Source organism: Lepisma saccharinum, chromosome 1, assembly GCF_977018435.1.
Source record: "Lepisma saccharinum chromosome 1, izLepSacc3.1, whole genome shotgun sequence".
NCBI lineage: Eukaryota > Metazoa > Arthropoda > Insecta > Zygentoma > Lepismatidae > Lepisma > Lepisma saccharinum.
This window is the reverse complement of record NC_139229.1, coordinates 151,573,332-151,590,971: the sequence shown is the minus strand read 5'-3', so window position 1 is coordinate 151,590,971 and position 17,640 is coordinate 151,573,332. Positions and strand designations below refer to the sequence as shown.

At 39.3% G+C, this 17,640-nt stretch overlaps 1 protein-coding gene across 1 annotated transcript in view; it reads right to left on the bottom strand.

Moving 5' to 3' along the window:
* cactin (cactin, spliceosome C complex subunit) overlaps positions 1–17,640 on the bottom strand; it is a 64,992-nt gene that overhangs the window by 32,631 nt on the left and 14,721 nt on the right. Inside the window, exons 2-5 of the mRNA XM_083140544.1 lie at positions 15,602–15,853; positions 2,712–3,117; positions 997–1,171; positions 105–238 (exon numbers count right to left, since the gene is read on the bottom strand). Of these exons, the coding sequence (XP_082996670.1) occupies positions 105–238; positions 997–1,171; positions 2,712–3,117; positions 15,602–15,853 (967 nt within the window). The remainder of the gene's footprint in view (positions 1–104; positions 239–996; positions 1,172–2,711; positions 3,118–15,601; positions 15,854–17,640) is intronic.

Below are 17,640 nucleotides of genomic sequence, written 5' to 3'. Positions count from 1 at the left end.
AATACCATTCATATTTACCCTTTTACAGCAATACCTTGTGTGCAAACTGTCCTGAAAGAATCTGATTACACACTTATTAAAAAAAAAACATTAAAAAAATGTACCTTAATATCTTCTATGAGATCTTCTAAATCCTTTACTGTAAGGCCATTGAGATATGTGTAAGGTTCGTGCATTTCCACAGCATCAACCTCTTCCTCTGCACTTATGTACTTTGCTAGGAGATCGATAGGTTTCGCTGAAAATAAATAAAAACATAAGAGAGGGGTGAAATTCAAGTGTGGATAAGAAACAACTACACAACCAACGTTTTTGCGTTTATAGTGTATTGAAGAGAATTTAACAGCAGCAATGACGTAATATTATAAATTCTTCTCCCCACCCAAAAACTAAAAAATGTAGGACATGGAAAGACCACACATCAGCACGTAACTAGTTGGAGGTTGGCAGTCTGTAGGTAGGCACTAGTCCTCACAGCCTGTTAAGCCATTTTTTTTATTGATGGTACTGGCAAAATTGGGAAAACATATAAAGCAGGAAATGGGAATTATGGCAAACATAAGATTGAGGTAAACATCCTATTATATTTAACATGGCATTTTGACAGAACTTGGATGACTGATCATGTTAAGCAGCAAAATGTAAAAATAGGGTTTCATTGCCTAATATCTTCCCTCCTTCTCTCTCTTCTGTGTGTGTGTGTGTGTACACACCATTAATGCAAGATTGGCAAAATTGCATTGTACAATCAGATTTTATTTTTCTGGGTTTTAAATTTCTCCATAAATGCACAACCTCGCTGTGACAATAATGATAAGGATTTTTTTTTCTTCAGATTTTAAAGTTCTTTAATTCTGAGACAGTGGTTGTATCTCAGGGGACCAGGAGGGCAGACCCCCCTGAATCCCCTCTTCCCAGGCAAATGTAACAAGCAATGTAACAAATACAAAAAGAAAATAATCCTATCATATGACTATAAACACAAAAGCCACAAACCTCTGCCATCTTGAATACGAATGCAAGAACGAAGCCTTGCTTGCTCGAGATGAAACTGGTCTTCCTGTCGTTCCCACTCTTGGAACTGGGCTGCTTCCTTCTGTCGCTGAAGCAAAGCAAGTTCTTCCTCACGCTGTTGCCGTTCCATCTCCCTTTCCTTTCGTCTCTTTTTAACCTACAAAAAAAAAATATGCACAGAAATAAACACACACTGCAGTGCCCTTGTGCATTGCTCAACCATTTCTATCACAAACAGATTATTGTAGTTCTTTAAAAGATAAAGATATCAATATATATGGTAAAAATCTGGCTTACCTTGCAGCCAGAGATCCAAAAGCAATAGCGCAAAATGTATTATGAACGTAGGTCAGAACTTTATATCTCTTTCAGGATCACCATTAGGAAGAGGAAGAAAGCAATAGATATTCAACAGCATCTAGTTGATGTTTGTCTTCTCAGTCTACAAGTTAAGTCAGATTCTACCATCACTGTTCCGGGAAGCAACAGCACAAGAAGTTTTAAAAAAATAATATACTGACTGGAAACTTATATATTGTAAAATATATATAAAGTACTTTGGTAAAGTCTTATGGTGCATATAAGTGCAGATTTTAGCTTGATCAAATTGCCTTTTTTGATGTCGCCGTCTGGCCCTCGTGCCTCAACTCTATTCTCTTCATGCAAATATTGCATACATCTTAACACCTGTAAGAACCAATAACACGTGTGAATCAGTCACCACAGTTTCTGCATCTCACAGAACAGTGATTGATTTGGTTCATTTTCTTTCACTTTTCTGCCACTTTTGGCTAACAGTGAAGATGAGGATGATTGATGATATGATGAAAGGACACTCAAAGTACATGCATGCTCAGGCCACAGTTCAAACACGGGACCCCTGGAGTTGTAGTGCACTGTGATAGCCACTCTGCCATGAAGGTCAACAGAACACCACATTGTAAGGGTCACTGACTGCTGCATGTGCACTCACTCACTGACAATAGAACAGGTTGGATTTCCTTCCTTTCTTATATTTCTGCTATTGAAAACATTAAAAAGGGAGATAAATCACAGCATTAATTCAGCCAATACCGATGTATCGAAAAGGATCAGTTTGAATTTAGTCACTGATTCCAATTTGTTTTGCAAGTACACAAGCCTTCGACAGTCTTATGCCAAATGCATAATTTTCATTATTTTTGCAACATTGTGGAGAGATGATTTCATGTGAAATTATGAACTGCTTACATATTAAAATTAACAAATATTCTGAATACCTTTGACCTGTTACAAATGCTTAACATTCGCACTGATATCGGTAAGAATTGGTAAAGAGTGTCAGCATTGGTATCAGTTCAGACAAAAAATTTACCTTGTTTTGTCTTCTGAATTTTCAGACCGACCTCGATCCCTCATCATGGATGGAAGAAAATAATAAATTTGGAAGGATTAAAACATGGTTAAAACAGTTGAAGATGGTGCTGTTATACATAATAAATCTAATAGACAAACTCTTGGGTGAAAAATCCTAGCCCTTTCTACCATGCAAGGAACTCTGAACACTCCTCTGTAGATAATGCAAATGTACAGCAACAGCATCCAAGCAATTTCGCACTCACCGACATGAGTAACATAGAATTATAGCAAAAACTACATAGTAACAGTTTATTCCATCAAAAATTAACCTCTTGTTTTCCTTTCAAAGAAATAGTTACCTTCTCCAATTCCTTCCTGTTTTCTTCTTGCTTCTGTCTATTCCTCACTTCCAATTCATCTCTGCTAACACCACATAGACCTTCCTTCTCCAATTTCTTGTTCCACACAAATGTTGCCAGTAAATTGGCATCACCAAATGGGTTGTCTGTGTTTGTGTAGTGCAGATAGTCATTATCCCATCCCATCCTCTCCTTCCGCTTGCGCTCTTTGGCCTCTTTCTTCAGGAGACGACGCAGTCGCTTCTCTTCTGGTGTTTCGGTAGCCTTTATCAATTCCTTGTTTCGTTTTCTCTCTTCGGTGAGCCTAACTCTTTCCTTCTTGAGTTTCTGCAAAAGCTTGATCGATTTGGAAGATGAATCTGAACTTACAGACTCGGAATCACTGCTCGGAGGTGACGACGGTGACCTGTAATAAATTATGTACACATTTCACAGGCGAAAGTAATTAAATTTTGTTATAAATCTGCTTTATACATGTTTATGATAATTGATGATATTCAATACGGCATCAGCAGTGCAGAGCATGATGGGAAATCTGGCCAAACCAGCACGTGGTCCAGCAAGCTAGCAACAACAAGCATGAATGTGAAGTAAACGCTGCATGCATGAAAATGACCCAGTGTTTTAACACTTTTAATTGTAGTATTGTATATTTTCAAATGGAGTATCCTTTTGTTGAATTAATGCATTGTGTATGTGTGTGCCATTGTTTATGTATTAATTGTGAAAGAACATCATACCTTCATACAGTTTCGTCGGTGGTTAAGATGACATGATTTTTCCAATCCGGGGTGAGGAATCATATTTGAAAGGCAAGTACTGTATTTTTGGCTAGCATTAAATGAATTTTATGCTACTATTTATATTCTCATGCTTTGCAACACGTGTGGTTGCTGTACAATCTCTAATAATGTTCACAAAGATAGTTGAAATGCTGTTTATCAATCAGCGGATGCGTTCGCAGTATGCATATATTTGTGTACACTTTTCAGCATATCTTCTATGCCTGTCACAATACACACACAAAAAGTGACAATGATACGTTACTGCCTTTAAAAAATAGTACACAATTTTGCACTTTTGTAATTACCATTTTCACAAGACAAAGTTTGTTTTTAATTCACTTTATGCTCAGATGAACTAGTACCATTAAAAATGTGCCTCCACTGGGAATTGAATTTTGGATCCTTCGATTACAAGGGGACAGCATTAGTCACTATGCTATCGGATAGGTTCGATTAATTCTATGAGAAAAAGACTCCCTAGTCTCTTATATTTTTTGGATGTTAGATAGCTTTATACAAAGCTGTTTTGTGGCAAATAACATATTTTTAGATACTCTGCATGGGCATAGTTAGGTAGGGGCTAGGGGGCCTAAGCCCTCCCCAGAACCAGACATTAGACTCCCCAAATGCATGCGACATGTGCACAAAATAATTAAGTAAAGAGGACTGCACAAAAAAAAGTAAACATTCTTATGAAGCTTTCACGTTTTACTCTTGTGGTGTGGCAGTCACATAAGGAAGGAATTTCAAATTATGTTTTGATAGAATACAATAAATGTTAAAGTGCTTGTACACTTTACGGGACCATATGTTTCGGACAATTTTTCAAAACACCGTTATTTCTTTTTATCTTCCACCTTGGAGCACATGGGAAACATTGTTACATTCAAACAATAGCAAGAGTTGCATCCAGTGTATATATAAATGTAGCCTTTCAACAATGAGTTCCTACTACAATTGTGTTTTTCTGAGCATGAAAAAGAGAAGCTGTCACTGGAAAGAGACTTGAATAGAATAGCAATTTTGATAGGGAAAAGGCATCAGCTCAAAGAAACGAAGTTAGTTCCTGTGGATCTGCATTACTTGCGTGTCGCGATCATGTAGAAGCGATTCAATCGCGTGAAATCAATTTATTAAACGATTATCATTACAGTTCATTAGTGAAATCACTCCCTTCCAAGCTTTTTTGTGCACATTGCACCACGTCACGAACGTGTACGTTGACGAGTGGGATATATTTGGATTTCCCAACGAACAAGGCAGGTGCATTTGAAAGTTGTGTTCAACTCTACTTGTGACGGGTGAATCTTGTGGGTCAGTTGTAAGTTGTTGCTCCAGCAATCTCAGATCTCTTGAAGTCTTAGGATAGACTACTTCTCGCGGTAAAAAGCTTATTCATTGTTTCAAGTAACGCACATAAATATTATCGTGGGATAATAAATGCTTAAGCTGATTGTATAACAAGAAATCCTAATCATCTTTTGGAGACAGCAGCTACTACTGAGAGACTGAGCCACAGAACAAATCAATGCTAGGACATTAATGGAAAATTTCCATCAGAGACCCCATACTGGGGATCAAATGGCAATATGATGGACTACCAACAATCAGCAATGACACAAGATTCTAAAAGTGGAAAAGTAGTAAATAAGACCAACTTCATATTTTTGGAATGCAAAAGCTAAGTGTTATCAAGTACATGGAACAATAAAAATCAGTTTTGCCAACGTACATACACATCAAGATCGAGTATTTACATTCATTATAGAATATACAAATATTTAACATTAGATATCTCACTGCAATTGACAGTGTATGTAACATCTATTCATTCAATTAATTGCTTTGTAAAAAAAAAATTGTTGACTGTTGTTTATCTACATTATCACAAGATGATTTAAAGTATTTTAGTCAAGCGCATTTGAAATGACAGTTGTCAAATCTAAGGTGTACAATGTTGCTGCAACATGATCAAGTGCAAAAACCAAGAGCTCCTTGTGATATATATGATGTCTGGACTCTATATTCAAGATGTTTGTGCAAAACCACAAAAACACACAGCGTTAAAGATTTAATATAATTAGCAATGTGAATTTATTTCCTTCAAATTCATTAAGTTCTTAATGAAATCTAGTTCCCTGTTATTTCCATTTGGCACAAAAATACATAATTTTCTGCTACATAATCTTTATTTCAAAAGATAGTTGGAAGCATATGTTCAGCTTGCACTTATACAGGATAAGCTGTATTCCACACAATTAAACTTTCACTGATTTCTAAAAAAAAATGTTTTTTTCAAATACTAATGCCTAAAATTTGAAAAAAAAAAAAATCACATACATATAGAAACTGTACAATAGAATAGGGTTCTTCCATTCGCAGATCTTCAATTGTCATACCTTGTCATTTCAATTTCTGGTAAGTCAAGTATTAGAATCCCATTTTATTATACTGTTTTAAGATTTTCTAACTAAACTTCAAAAAAATAAAAGGAAAGGCTTCATTATTATAGGTATACACCTTACTTTGCAACATCACAAATTAGGTCACATAACCTACCTCATATTGACCAAATGAGTTAAGTCTAAAACTTGAGATTTTTACTGTGAGTTACGTTCATGCAGGGCTTCGTTTTTGCCAAATCTCAGAATTTTTTCAAGGGGATCCATCTGAGATATTTTAACCCCCAAACCTGTCAAAATTCCATAAACGGCCATGATTGACCCCATGCTGAAAAAAAGGGGTGCATTTCTAAGCACTGATATCTTATTTGCAGACACCCTGCAGGTAGGTCTACATACAAAAAAAAATGCAAGCCTCAGAATAAACCCCTTCATTTAAAAAATCTGGCTTAAAAATCCAATTTTTTACTATTGTTACCCAAATTTCATACTGTACTGCGCACCTTTATTTTGTTATTATTAGTAGATTATGCTATTAATTTTTCGTATTTTCTTTCCATTGGCAAGCCCATCATTTTTTTTTTCTCTTCGTTTTTCTTAGTCAACCGTTTCTTGTCTTTTTCTTTGTCAACCCAGAAGAGAGAGAGGCCGTACGGCTACCCCAACTCCTACATTCCAGCGACACCCCAGAATCCAGTATCACCAAACCCCCATATAATTAACTAAACTTTACATTGTCATAATTTTGTTCAAATAATTAATAATCAGATCCTCTATCCAGTGCATAGGCGTGATGAGTTATTATACATGGAATAATAGAGTGCAATAGCTTCAACATAGATTTTATACTGGAACTATGTTAGGGGTAAAGAAGGACACAAGTTGGCAGTTGTGTGTGTTGTGAAAAGAGGGGTCTCCAAGAAGTGACTTTTTTCTTCTTCTTTTTGTGCAACATGTTAATTGGAACCATGAAAGACGGGTGACCATTGGTCCAAGGGAGGACAGAGGAGCCAAAGGGCGATAAAACTGACGAACTGATTGGCTATCTCTTCCCCTTCTTTAAGAAAATTGTGCTGGAAGAGAAAAAAGTGCGTTTTCCAAGAGAGTGTGTTTTGAGATCTGACGAGAGGAGGATTGTGAAATTGTGTTAAGTGAGGGAAGGAGAAGAACTTTCGTTGTCCTTTGTGTCCTGTGGTGAAGTGGATAAAACACAAGTACAGTGGATGGGAGGACTCATCTTCCATTGAGTTGTGCTACGCCGAGGGGAGATAGCTGATCCAGACAAGTAAGTGAAGCCCGACTGCAGTAGTGCCAGTGGCATTTCTTACTATCGCCCCGCGTCTACTAGACCCTCACGGACTGAGAAAATGTGAAGTTAAGCGTGTGGACCTAAAATTTATCTAGTTGAATCTGGAACGTGCACGAACTGAACTAAACTCAAAATTTCAAATAGCTATTTCATTTTTTTTAATTTTTTTTTCTTTGGCCAATGGGATTTTATTTTTATGTAAACAAAAATGGGTGGGAGAGTAGTACCTATTGATTTTGTTTATTTAATTCTAGAATAGATTATAGTATAAATTCACAGCTATTTATTTTTATTCTTTTTACCAACAATAGTAATAGTGAATGGCAGCTACCCTTTCCCAGTGCCTGGTCGGAGTGGCAGCGGAGAAGAATGAACCCTGGGAGTCTCATGCTCTGAATATTCTTAACCCTTCGCTACCGCTCTGCCAGCACAGATGGCGACCACCTATGGGGCATTTTAATCAGTTAAGATTAATTGAAAGAATCCAAGATGTACGTATGCTTAGATATTTTAAATGCCACTGTTGTGTAAAGTAAAGTTTTGTAAGGGAAAAGGGAAATTCTTTTGGAAGCTGTCTGAAGTTTAAACTATGGTCGACCCGATCGCCGATGCAAAGGATCGAGGGTGCTTTTGTTTGCTTAAAAATTTAGGAGGCAACACTGTAAGGGAGAGCAGCTTCGCTTTATGACCAGCCCACCCCCTCCCCTTTCTCTAAACCCTCCGCTCAGGGCCTCTCTTTCCGCTGGTTCCGCAGGTAAATTCACGCGCCCGGTCCTTTTTTTTTCTGCTTTTTTTTCTTCTTTCTTTTTTTTCGTCACCATCGCAACTTTCTTGTTGTTTACTTTCTTATGTTGCATGGTAGTTGAAAAAAAAAAAAGGGATGATATGGCTTGTCAACGGTAGAACAGATGGTATTTTTTTTTGTATTTGTGTTGCATGATATTTTAATAAGAAGTAGAACTATTGTGGTATTTTAATAGATAAAGTGTGAAAATGAATAAAAGTTTGAGAGAGAGAACAAGAAGACCGGCATATTACTACTCTCCAGAGGTCGAGAAACGCACAACAAAGCAGCAGCGTAAGGAGAGCGAGTCCATTCAGTCGGCTGGAACAGAGGGAAATGTGGGTTCCGTTGAAGCTTCATCCATTCTCGACCACAGCACTTTTGAGGGGCAAGTAGTTCAGAACCCGAAAAACATGAGCAGACAAGAGGAACAATGTTTCAATTGCACTTGCAGCAATAGTTCGGCGAGCAACGTTAGTATTCTTAATGAAATCCGAAATATGTTCGCAGAATTTCGGAAGGAGATGTGCGACCGGTTGGATGACAGAGAACAGAAAGTCCAAGAGCTGACGGAAGAACAAAATGAGATCCGAGCCGAAACTAGCAGTCTTCGAAGGGATGTGGAAGAGTTAAAAGGAGGTCAAAATGATATGGAGAAAGCTGTTCAAGAGATAAAGAGTGACCAAGCGGACGTTCGTGCCACGTTTGAACGGAGTTCTGCAACAGAAAAAAGACGTGTGGACAACGAGTTTCGTCGAATAAGAGAAGAGTTAGTCCGAGATTTTCGCGAGGAAAGCCAGATTCAAGGCACTGAGTTTCGGGAAGAAATTACTGATTTGCGAAACCAAATGTCAGCATTTCAGCAAGAAGCTGTTTCGATCCGAAGTGACCGTCAAGAACAGGCACGCGCAGATACTGCAAACATTGGAGAGTACAGTGCAGGGGCGAACGGGGGCAGTGCAAGTTCGCACATGAATGTAGAGCAGGGTCAATCTCAGTTGGTTGCGGGAAGGCAACAGTTTCACATATTCCAGCCACGTGAACTACAACTTCCGGTCTTCTCAGGGGGGCGACAGAGAACTGAAAGCTCACCAGTATCTGAATGATTTAAAAACATACTTTGCCCTGTCGCAAATACCGCAGAAACAGCAACTCCAGGTTGCAAGTCTGTCACTAAAGGGAGCTGCGGGTTCCTGGTTCAATGCCGTTAACAGCACGGTGCCGGACTTCACGACGTTTGTGGCCAAGTTCAAGGAGGAATACCTGAGCCAGGACACAATGCTTCACGTCCGAGCCGAGATCTTCTCCGGGCGTTACAATCAAGGCGGAAATCAATCCATCTCCGAATATTTTACCAAACTTGTGGAAAAGAACTCAATTCTTGACGATCCTATTGAGGAGAAGATTTTAGTAAAGGTAGCCACACGCCAATTTCCATGGAACGTACAGCGGTGTTTGCTGGGTGTGAAAGTCGAGACGGTGCCGCAAATGCTTAATCTGTTGCGAGAAATACAGGCGACGTTGCCCCCGCGGGAGGCACAGAGGAGGCCGCGACAGGTGAACCAGTTGCAGACTTCTGCACGTCAAAACAATGACCCAAGGAGGGGGGCAGACGGGGGTTACTACACCGACCGATCCAACAATGGCCCCAGACCCAGGCGCTACGGCCAGGACAGGACGGCGGAGTCTGACAACCGAGGAAGGAGAGGGGGGCAGAGTGCATGGCCACCCCCCGGTGGAAGGGGACGACCGGCTCAGGGAGGCCGCGGTCTTCACAATCGAGATTCAGGCTTCGAAGTTAACGAGGTTTTGGTCGAAGACGAAACCCCGCCACTCCACGCCTGATTTATGGCTGCTGGAGAGAACAACACGCTGCCTATCATCTCCAGCACCTCGGATGGAAATAGAGAGGACGGAGGGAGAAGCGACCAATTAGACAGATTAAATGATAATGAATGTGAAACGCAGGTGAAGGAATATGAGATATCTAATTCAGATTATCTTCCGACCGACAATGATAAAAGTAAGGAACCCGTCAACGGCAATGCTATTTGCACCATTTTTGATGACCTCCAGGTTGATGACATCACAAAACGAAAAGTGAAACAAACACGTTTGCCTGAAATAGAAATATTGGTTGAGGGGAGACCCTGCAAGGTTTTGGTAGATTCCGGGTCCACGGCGACGGTTCTGAGTGAAGACCTCTGGCAAGAATTAATAAAGGAAAACCCGCTTATTCCATTCCTGAAGGTGGGTGATTTACGAGTGGTGTCGGCTTTTGGAAACAATTCCAGCAAGATTATCGCCCAAGCGATGCTAAAGATAAACATATCGGGGGCAGAATTTGAAATAGATTGCCTAATTGTGAAGGCACTCGTAAGACCCTTCCTTATTGGCAGCGACGTGTTACAAGAATATCACGCGAATATTAATTATGCAGCGAGCATGCTGGTTATGAAGAGAGATGGACAATGTGTGGAAGCCCCATTCGTGGTAGAGGAAAACAGCGATGTGTGCAGAGAGCTGTGCAATTTAAGCGTAGTGGCAGATTTAAATATCCTGGACAAAAGTTTCAGCCAAATGATATTCGCCCAGCGGGAAATAGGCAGCCAATCTCGAAGGAACGCCAGGATTGCGCTACCCTGGAAGATATGCAACAGCACGTGCAGCTTGCCGATGGTTTAACAAATGTGCAGAAAACCAAGTTGAAGGAACTCCTCTGTCGGCACATGGACGTTTTCAGTGAAGAACCTGGACTAGTAGCAGGATATGAACACTCGATTGCCATGACCAGCGAAGAGCCGTTCGCACAAAAGATCTACCCAATACCAATAAAAGTGAGAGATCAAGTTAGGCAACAGATACAAAATATGTTGAAATGGGGTATAATACGTCCGAGTGACACGTCTTACATATCGCCGCTGACTATAGTGCTGAAGCGGGACTCGAACGAAGTCAGAGTATGTCACGACCTAAGATTTTGTAACAAGAGCGTTTTATCGCAATATGACAGCCCTCCATCACCCCTCGAGATTCTACAGAAGTGTGAGGGAAAACCGTATGTGACGTGCATTGATATTACGTCATTTTTCTGGCAAATAAAAGTGAAGGATGAACACCAACGTTATTTAGGCTTTGTACATGAAGGTCGGTGTTATTGTTTTTCGCGGCTACCTTTTGGCCTGAAGACATCCATGAGTGGAGCGGTGAGGTGTTTGAAGATGGTTCTTGGCAGCGAGGTGCAACCGTTTTGCGAGTACTTCTGCGATGACATTTGTGTGGCCAGCGATACGTTTGAGTCTCACTTGCAACACTTGGAAGTGGTGTTGAGGAAGATAAAGGAAGCAGGACTAACACTAAAGCTAAAGAAATGCAAGTTTGTAAGGAAGAGAGTTCAATTACTTGGCTTTGTTTTAAGTCCGGAGGGCATATGCAAGGATCCGGAAAAGCTGCAAACCATTCACGACATGCAGGCACCTCGAAATGTGAAACAGTTAAGATCAGCCTTAGGATTCTTTAATTACTATTGAGCCTTTCAGTACAGGTACGCCGAGTTCACGGTGCCACTGGTAGCACTATTGAGGAAGGGTGCAAGGTTCGTGTGGGGACCAGAACAAGAAAAGGCCTGGCTTGCCATTAAAGAGGCTTTCATGAAGAATGTAATGCTCAAGCACCCGATGACGGAAGCCCCCTTTTTCCTCGAGAGTGACGCCTCGGGGAAAAGCATTGCTGCTATTCTGTATCAAAGGGACAGCGAGGGCAACCCTAGGATCGTTGGATGCGCCAGCCGTGTGTTGAATCAAGCTGAGCGCGGATACAACATTACTGAACGCGAGCTGCTTAGCATTCTATTTGGGCTACAGAAATTCGCAGTGTATGTCTGGGGATTGCCAGTTATTATAAGAACCGATCACCAAGCGTTGAAGTTTATGTTGAGGTGTCGCATCACGAATGCAAGAGTGAGCAGGTGGCTCATGCTGCTGGAAAATTTTGATTACTTGATTGAGTATATCAAGGGAAGCTCGAATATGGCAGATTATTTCAGCCGTTACCCGTGGAGCAAACCGAATGACCGGCAAGATGATGCAGAACTGCCATGTGAAATAGTAGCTGCGATTGTGTCACGACCACCTGAGGATTTGATTTGTGGAATGCACGATGTCGCAAACATGCAAAGAAGGGATCCTGAGTTATTAGAAATAATACAAAAGTTGGAACAAGGCGAAACGAGTGGAGACACAACAGAGAACAGAGAAAAATACCAATTAAAAGATGATGTCCTGTGTAAAAGTGAAGGGGGAGCACTCAAAATTTGCACGCCGAGGTCACTGACTGAGAAGGTCATTCAATATTTTCATGGACTAGGGCACTTTGGTCAAAAGAAAACACTAATGGCAATCACTGAATTCTTTACGTGGAAGGTGTTAAGAAAGCAAGTACGAGCTTACGTAAACGCGTGTGATATGTGTCAAAGGACAAAAGCCGTACAAGCTAAAGTAAAAGGTGAAATGTTCCCAGTTCTAGCCAGAACACCTGGTGAGCTAATCAGTTGTGATTTGTATGGTCCGTTGCCGGTGGCTAAGTACGGATTACAATACTGTTTTGTTGTGCAGGATGTTTTTAGCAAATTCTTAGTGGTATATTGCATAAAAAGGGCCACCACAAATGCTATCCTGAACAAACTGATTAACAAATTCCTTTTGATGTGTCCGAATTTACAGACAGTGCTGACCGAGAAGGGTACGCAATTCACCAGCAAGAAATGGAGAGAAACGCTTGAATAAAAGGGAATCGAGGTGAAGTTCATTAGTGTGAAATCGCCGAAAAGCAACCCTGTGGAGAGATCTATGCGTGAGTTGTCACGACTCTTCAGGACATACTGCAGTGAAAACCACAAAAGGTGGCCAGAACACGTGGGAGATGTGGTCAAATATTTGAACCTGGCGCACAGAGAGGAGACCGGGTTTTCCGCATATGAGCTTTTCCATGGTCGGAGTCCTAAGCAAGAGCTGATGAGGCTATTCAAGCTACCCAGACTGTCAGAGGAACGAGATTACCAGCTTAAACTCGAACTCGCTAGAGGCAACCTCACGAAAGCAGCTGCGAAGAGGAAGGCCAGATACGACAAGGGAAAACTTACTGTCTTCTCAGAGGGTGACTTAGTATTGAAGAAGACATTTCCTGTATCTGACCCGCAAAGAGGCATATGCAAGAAGTTTGTTCACCGGTATACGGGTCCATACAAGATGGCGAAGGTTACAGGGCAGAATGTGTACTCGCTCCAGGATGTCAAAACAGGAAGAGACATGGGGATTCATAACACCAGTAACCTCAGGCCCTACATCACCTGGAAGGAAGATGACAGAGACCAGGAAGATAAATAGGCATGATATCAAAACTATGTGAACTTATGTTGTTTTTTTATATATATAAAATGTAGCAATTGTCATGAAGGTTTGAATGTATAAGACTTAATTAATAGTGGCATAGATAATTGAAATCAATCATATTTTATGTTCGTTTTATAATATTTTTAAGTAATGTCGATGTCTCATTTATATTTTGTTTTAAAAGGAAATGTTGCACAAGTTGAAATAAGTAATAATTTGTATTCATGTTAGTATTGCAAGAAAATTAATATAAATATGTATGTAATCGTTCATTGGATATTATAACCAGCATAATTAACTATATTGATAGGTCGTAGCGAGCAGCGCAGCACATAGAAATAGTATAGTTTTGTGGCCTGATGCTGTATAAGTACATAATCTTTGTAAATTTTCAAACATAATGTTTTTATTGTCGTTTTACATAACATTTTATATCACTTCAGCGCGTACTACTTCCATGCGAACCCACGTCCTTCTACGTATGCTCACATGGGGGGGCATCTGTACTGCGCACCTTTATTTTGTTATTATTAGTAGATTATGCTATTGATTTTTCGTATTTTCTTTCCATTGGCAAGCCCATCATTTTTTTTTTCTCTTCGTTTTTCTTAGTCAACCGTTTCTTGTCTTTTTCTTTGTCGACCCAGAAGAGAGAGAGGCCGTACGGACCCCAACTCCTACATTCCAGCGACACCCCAGAATCCAGTATCACCAAACCCCCATATAATTAACTAAACTTTACATTGTCATAATTTTGTTCAAATAATTAATAATCAGATCCTCTATCCAGTGCATAGGCGTGATGAGTTATTATACATGGAATAATAGAGTGCAATAGCTTCAACATAGATTTTATACTGGAACTATGTTAGGGGTAAAGAAGGACACAAGTTGGCAGTTGTGTGTGTTGTGAAAAGAGGGGTCTCCAAGAAGTGACTTTTTTCTTCTTCTTTTTGTGCAACATGTTAATTGGAACCATGAAAGACGGGTGACCATTGGTCCAAGGGAGGACAGAGGAGCCAAAGGGCGATAAAACTGACGAACTGATTGGCTATCTCTTCCCCTTCTTTAAGAAAATTGTGCTGGAAGAGAAAAAAGTGCGTTTTCCAAGAGAGTGTGTTTTGAGATCTGACGAGAGGAGGATTGTGAAATTGTGTTAAGTGAGGGAAGGAGAAGAACTTTCGTTGTCCTTTGTGTCCTGTGGTGAAGTGGATAAAACACAAGTACAGTGGATGGGAGGACTCATCTTCCATTGAGTTGTGCTACGCCGAGGGGAGATAGCTGATCCAGACAAGTAAGTGAAGCCCGACTGCAGTAGTGCCAGTGGCATTTCTTACTATCGCCCCGCGTCTACTAGACCCTCACGGACTGAGAAAATGTGAAGTTAAGCGTGTGGACCTAAAATTTATCTAGTTGAATCTGGAACGTGCACGAACTGAACTAAACTCAAAATTTCAAATAGCTATTTCATTTTTTTTAATTTTTTTTTCTTTGGCCAATGGGATTTTATTTTTATGTAAACAAAAATGGGTGGGAGAGTAGTACCTATTGATTTTGTTTATTTAATTCTAGAATAGATTATAGTATAAATTCACAGCTATTTATTTTTATTCTTTTTACCAACAATAGTAATAGTGAATGGCAGCTACCCTTTCCCAGTGCCTGGTCGGAGTGGCAGCGGAGAAGAATGAACCCTGGGAGTCTCATGCTCTGAATATTCTTAACCCTTTGCTACCGCTCTGCCCAGCACAATACCTACAAAGCAATTTTGAGCAAAACATACTTAAATATCATAGAAAGTATACTCCAATAGCTACAATGACAATTATGTTTCAAGTTTCTAGCTCTAATGGTTTTTGTGATATTAAGGTTTGTATAGACTGCTTCATGAGCAAAAAAGGCCATGCGCAATGTTGGATAAATGGCCGTCCCAGAAGAACCAAGGACAGGGTTTCTTTTTAACACTGGTTTTGATATCTAGAAACATGTACAAACCGTATGTACTAAAAATGGTTTTTTATTTCTAAAATGGTCATACAATTACCAATGGATGATTTGACCCAATAAATGTCACACTTCTTAAAAGCTGCTTCCAACCTTATATCCTGACATTTTTTTCAAAAAATGTACACGGTATAATTCATAACTACGACACCAAATCACAAAATTCTTTCATTCATGTATATCTCATTCTAAAGAAACTTTTATACAACTAGTTACCTTTTCTTTTGCTTGCTTTTATGTTTGTGTTTGGAAAAAGCCGACGTAGCTCTTTCCTTTTCTTTATCCCTCTTTCTATCTTTGGATTTCTTTTTCTTGTGACGCGGTGGAGAAGGTGACACAGACCTGGACAAGGATTCCTTCTTAATTTTCTCATCTCTTGAGGTACTTCGCCTGCTTCTTCCAACAGGACTTCTGGACTCAGAATGAGAGCTATGTCTCTTTGTTCCACTTGGACTCAATGACTCAAGTCTGAAATACGAAGTTGACATGAAGAGATTGCAATTGCATCTAAATAATAATAATATAAATGAAAGTTTACACAAAAGTATTAAGTGCGAAACCAAAAACTGACTATAATTTTACAGAAAATAAGAACTTGGAACAAGTTATTTATTTCTGACTGCCTAAACTACTTTCTACTATCCAGGTTCTAATACCTGCAGGATGTGCATGCATATCCTATATGAACTAAATTCCATACATGTCTATAAGCACATACTAATCATTTGTTTTGTATTTTTTAATTTGTCGTGTTTCTTTGTCCAAATTTATTCTTACCTTTCTAATAGGTTAGGTGTGTCAGGTTTGAAAATCTTAGCATTTCAATTACAATGTGCTGACTGTGGGTAACAGTCTAGATTGTGTAATGGTTTTTACACATTGCACAGGATGAGGGTGTTGAAATTACTGGAAATGAGCATGGAAGGAAGTTTGAAGTTCGGTGAAACTAATCTTGTGTGTTTTGAAGATGCAAAAAGTATCCACTTGTGAGAAATTATATTAGAAAATCAAGCTGGCTGAGTGACCATCAAGGTGGATAAAAATAATGAGTTTTATTTTTAAAAAATCATTTTTGAATTTTAAAAAAAACGCTTAAAATTGCTTGTATGGTTTATGGCACCATACATATGGATATATATCATTTAATGGAAAGACTTTTTCTGTTAAATGGCCCTGTAAAATATCTGAACAGTTTGATTAAAGCAAATAGAAAATTAAATGTAAATATACATTTTTCTGATTCTGATACTGTATATATACTATGGAAATGTTTGTTGAGTGTGTTAATGAAACTATAATAATTTCACTAACTTTTCTTCCAGTGAAAACAAAACATTCTGGATCTACTATATAATTGTAACTTAAAATATTATATGTAGTCTAATCACAGTTTAATAGAAATCACAAACACACAAACAAAAATGGCACTCTTCATTAGTCGTGCACGGAAAGGCATACTGGGTGTTCAGTAAAACCTAGGTATGTCGATGTCCCGCATGGACTCTGAGACCAGGATTTCGACGAATCACCCCACCTCCTACTGACTTCAAGACCTGACTAACACTGAAAACAAAATTGTGGAGGAAGGTCAGAAACTCAGCTAGACAGAGGAAGGGTGTTGACAAAACAATCGTTAATAAATGGCAACGTTCAATACACACACCCGTTTCTTGAGACCGTGCAACCAATGCAGAGTCGAGGTTGCCTTTGTATATTCATGCTTTTCGTCACCTCTTTCATGTCAAAAGAATGCCTTAGATAGTGGTATGTGAAAAGAATGGCTTAGATAGTGGTGACTATGGTACATGGTCACTTGTGTAACCTACTTTTCACACCATAATTTCAACTCCAAATGAATTTCTCATCCTCCTGTAGAAGTTGGGAAAAATTCATTAACACTGCAGATCACAATTTAGTGATCCACTCGTATATTTTTACATGCTACTGCAGTTTGGCAACACTCTTGACCATGGCTCCCAGTGTACCTTCCTGGAACAGTCCAGGGACTATGTTCGTTCAGCCATTATTTGAAATTTGACTTGCTATTAGAGCTCATATTTCAGTGGAGCACAATAGTGATACACATGACCATTGACGAGAATGTTCTCGGATACATGGTATTTCTATATATATAAGTACAGGTTCCTAAAAATATATAAATAAATAAATGAAGTGGGTGTGTCCAGACCAAAAAAAAAAAAATTTCAATTATTTGGGGGGAAGAAAGAAAATAACAAAAGTAAGATTATAAGATA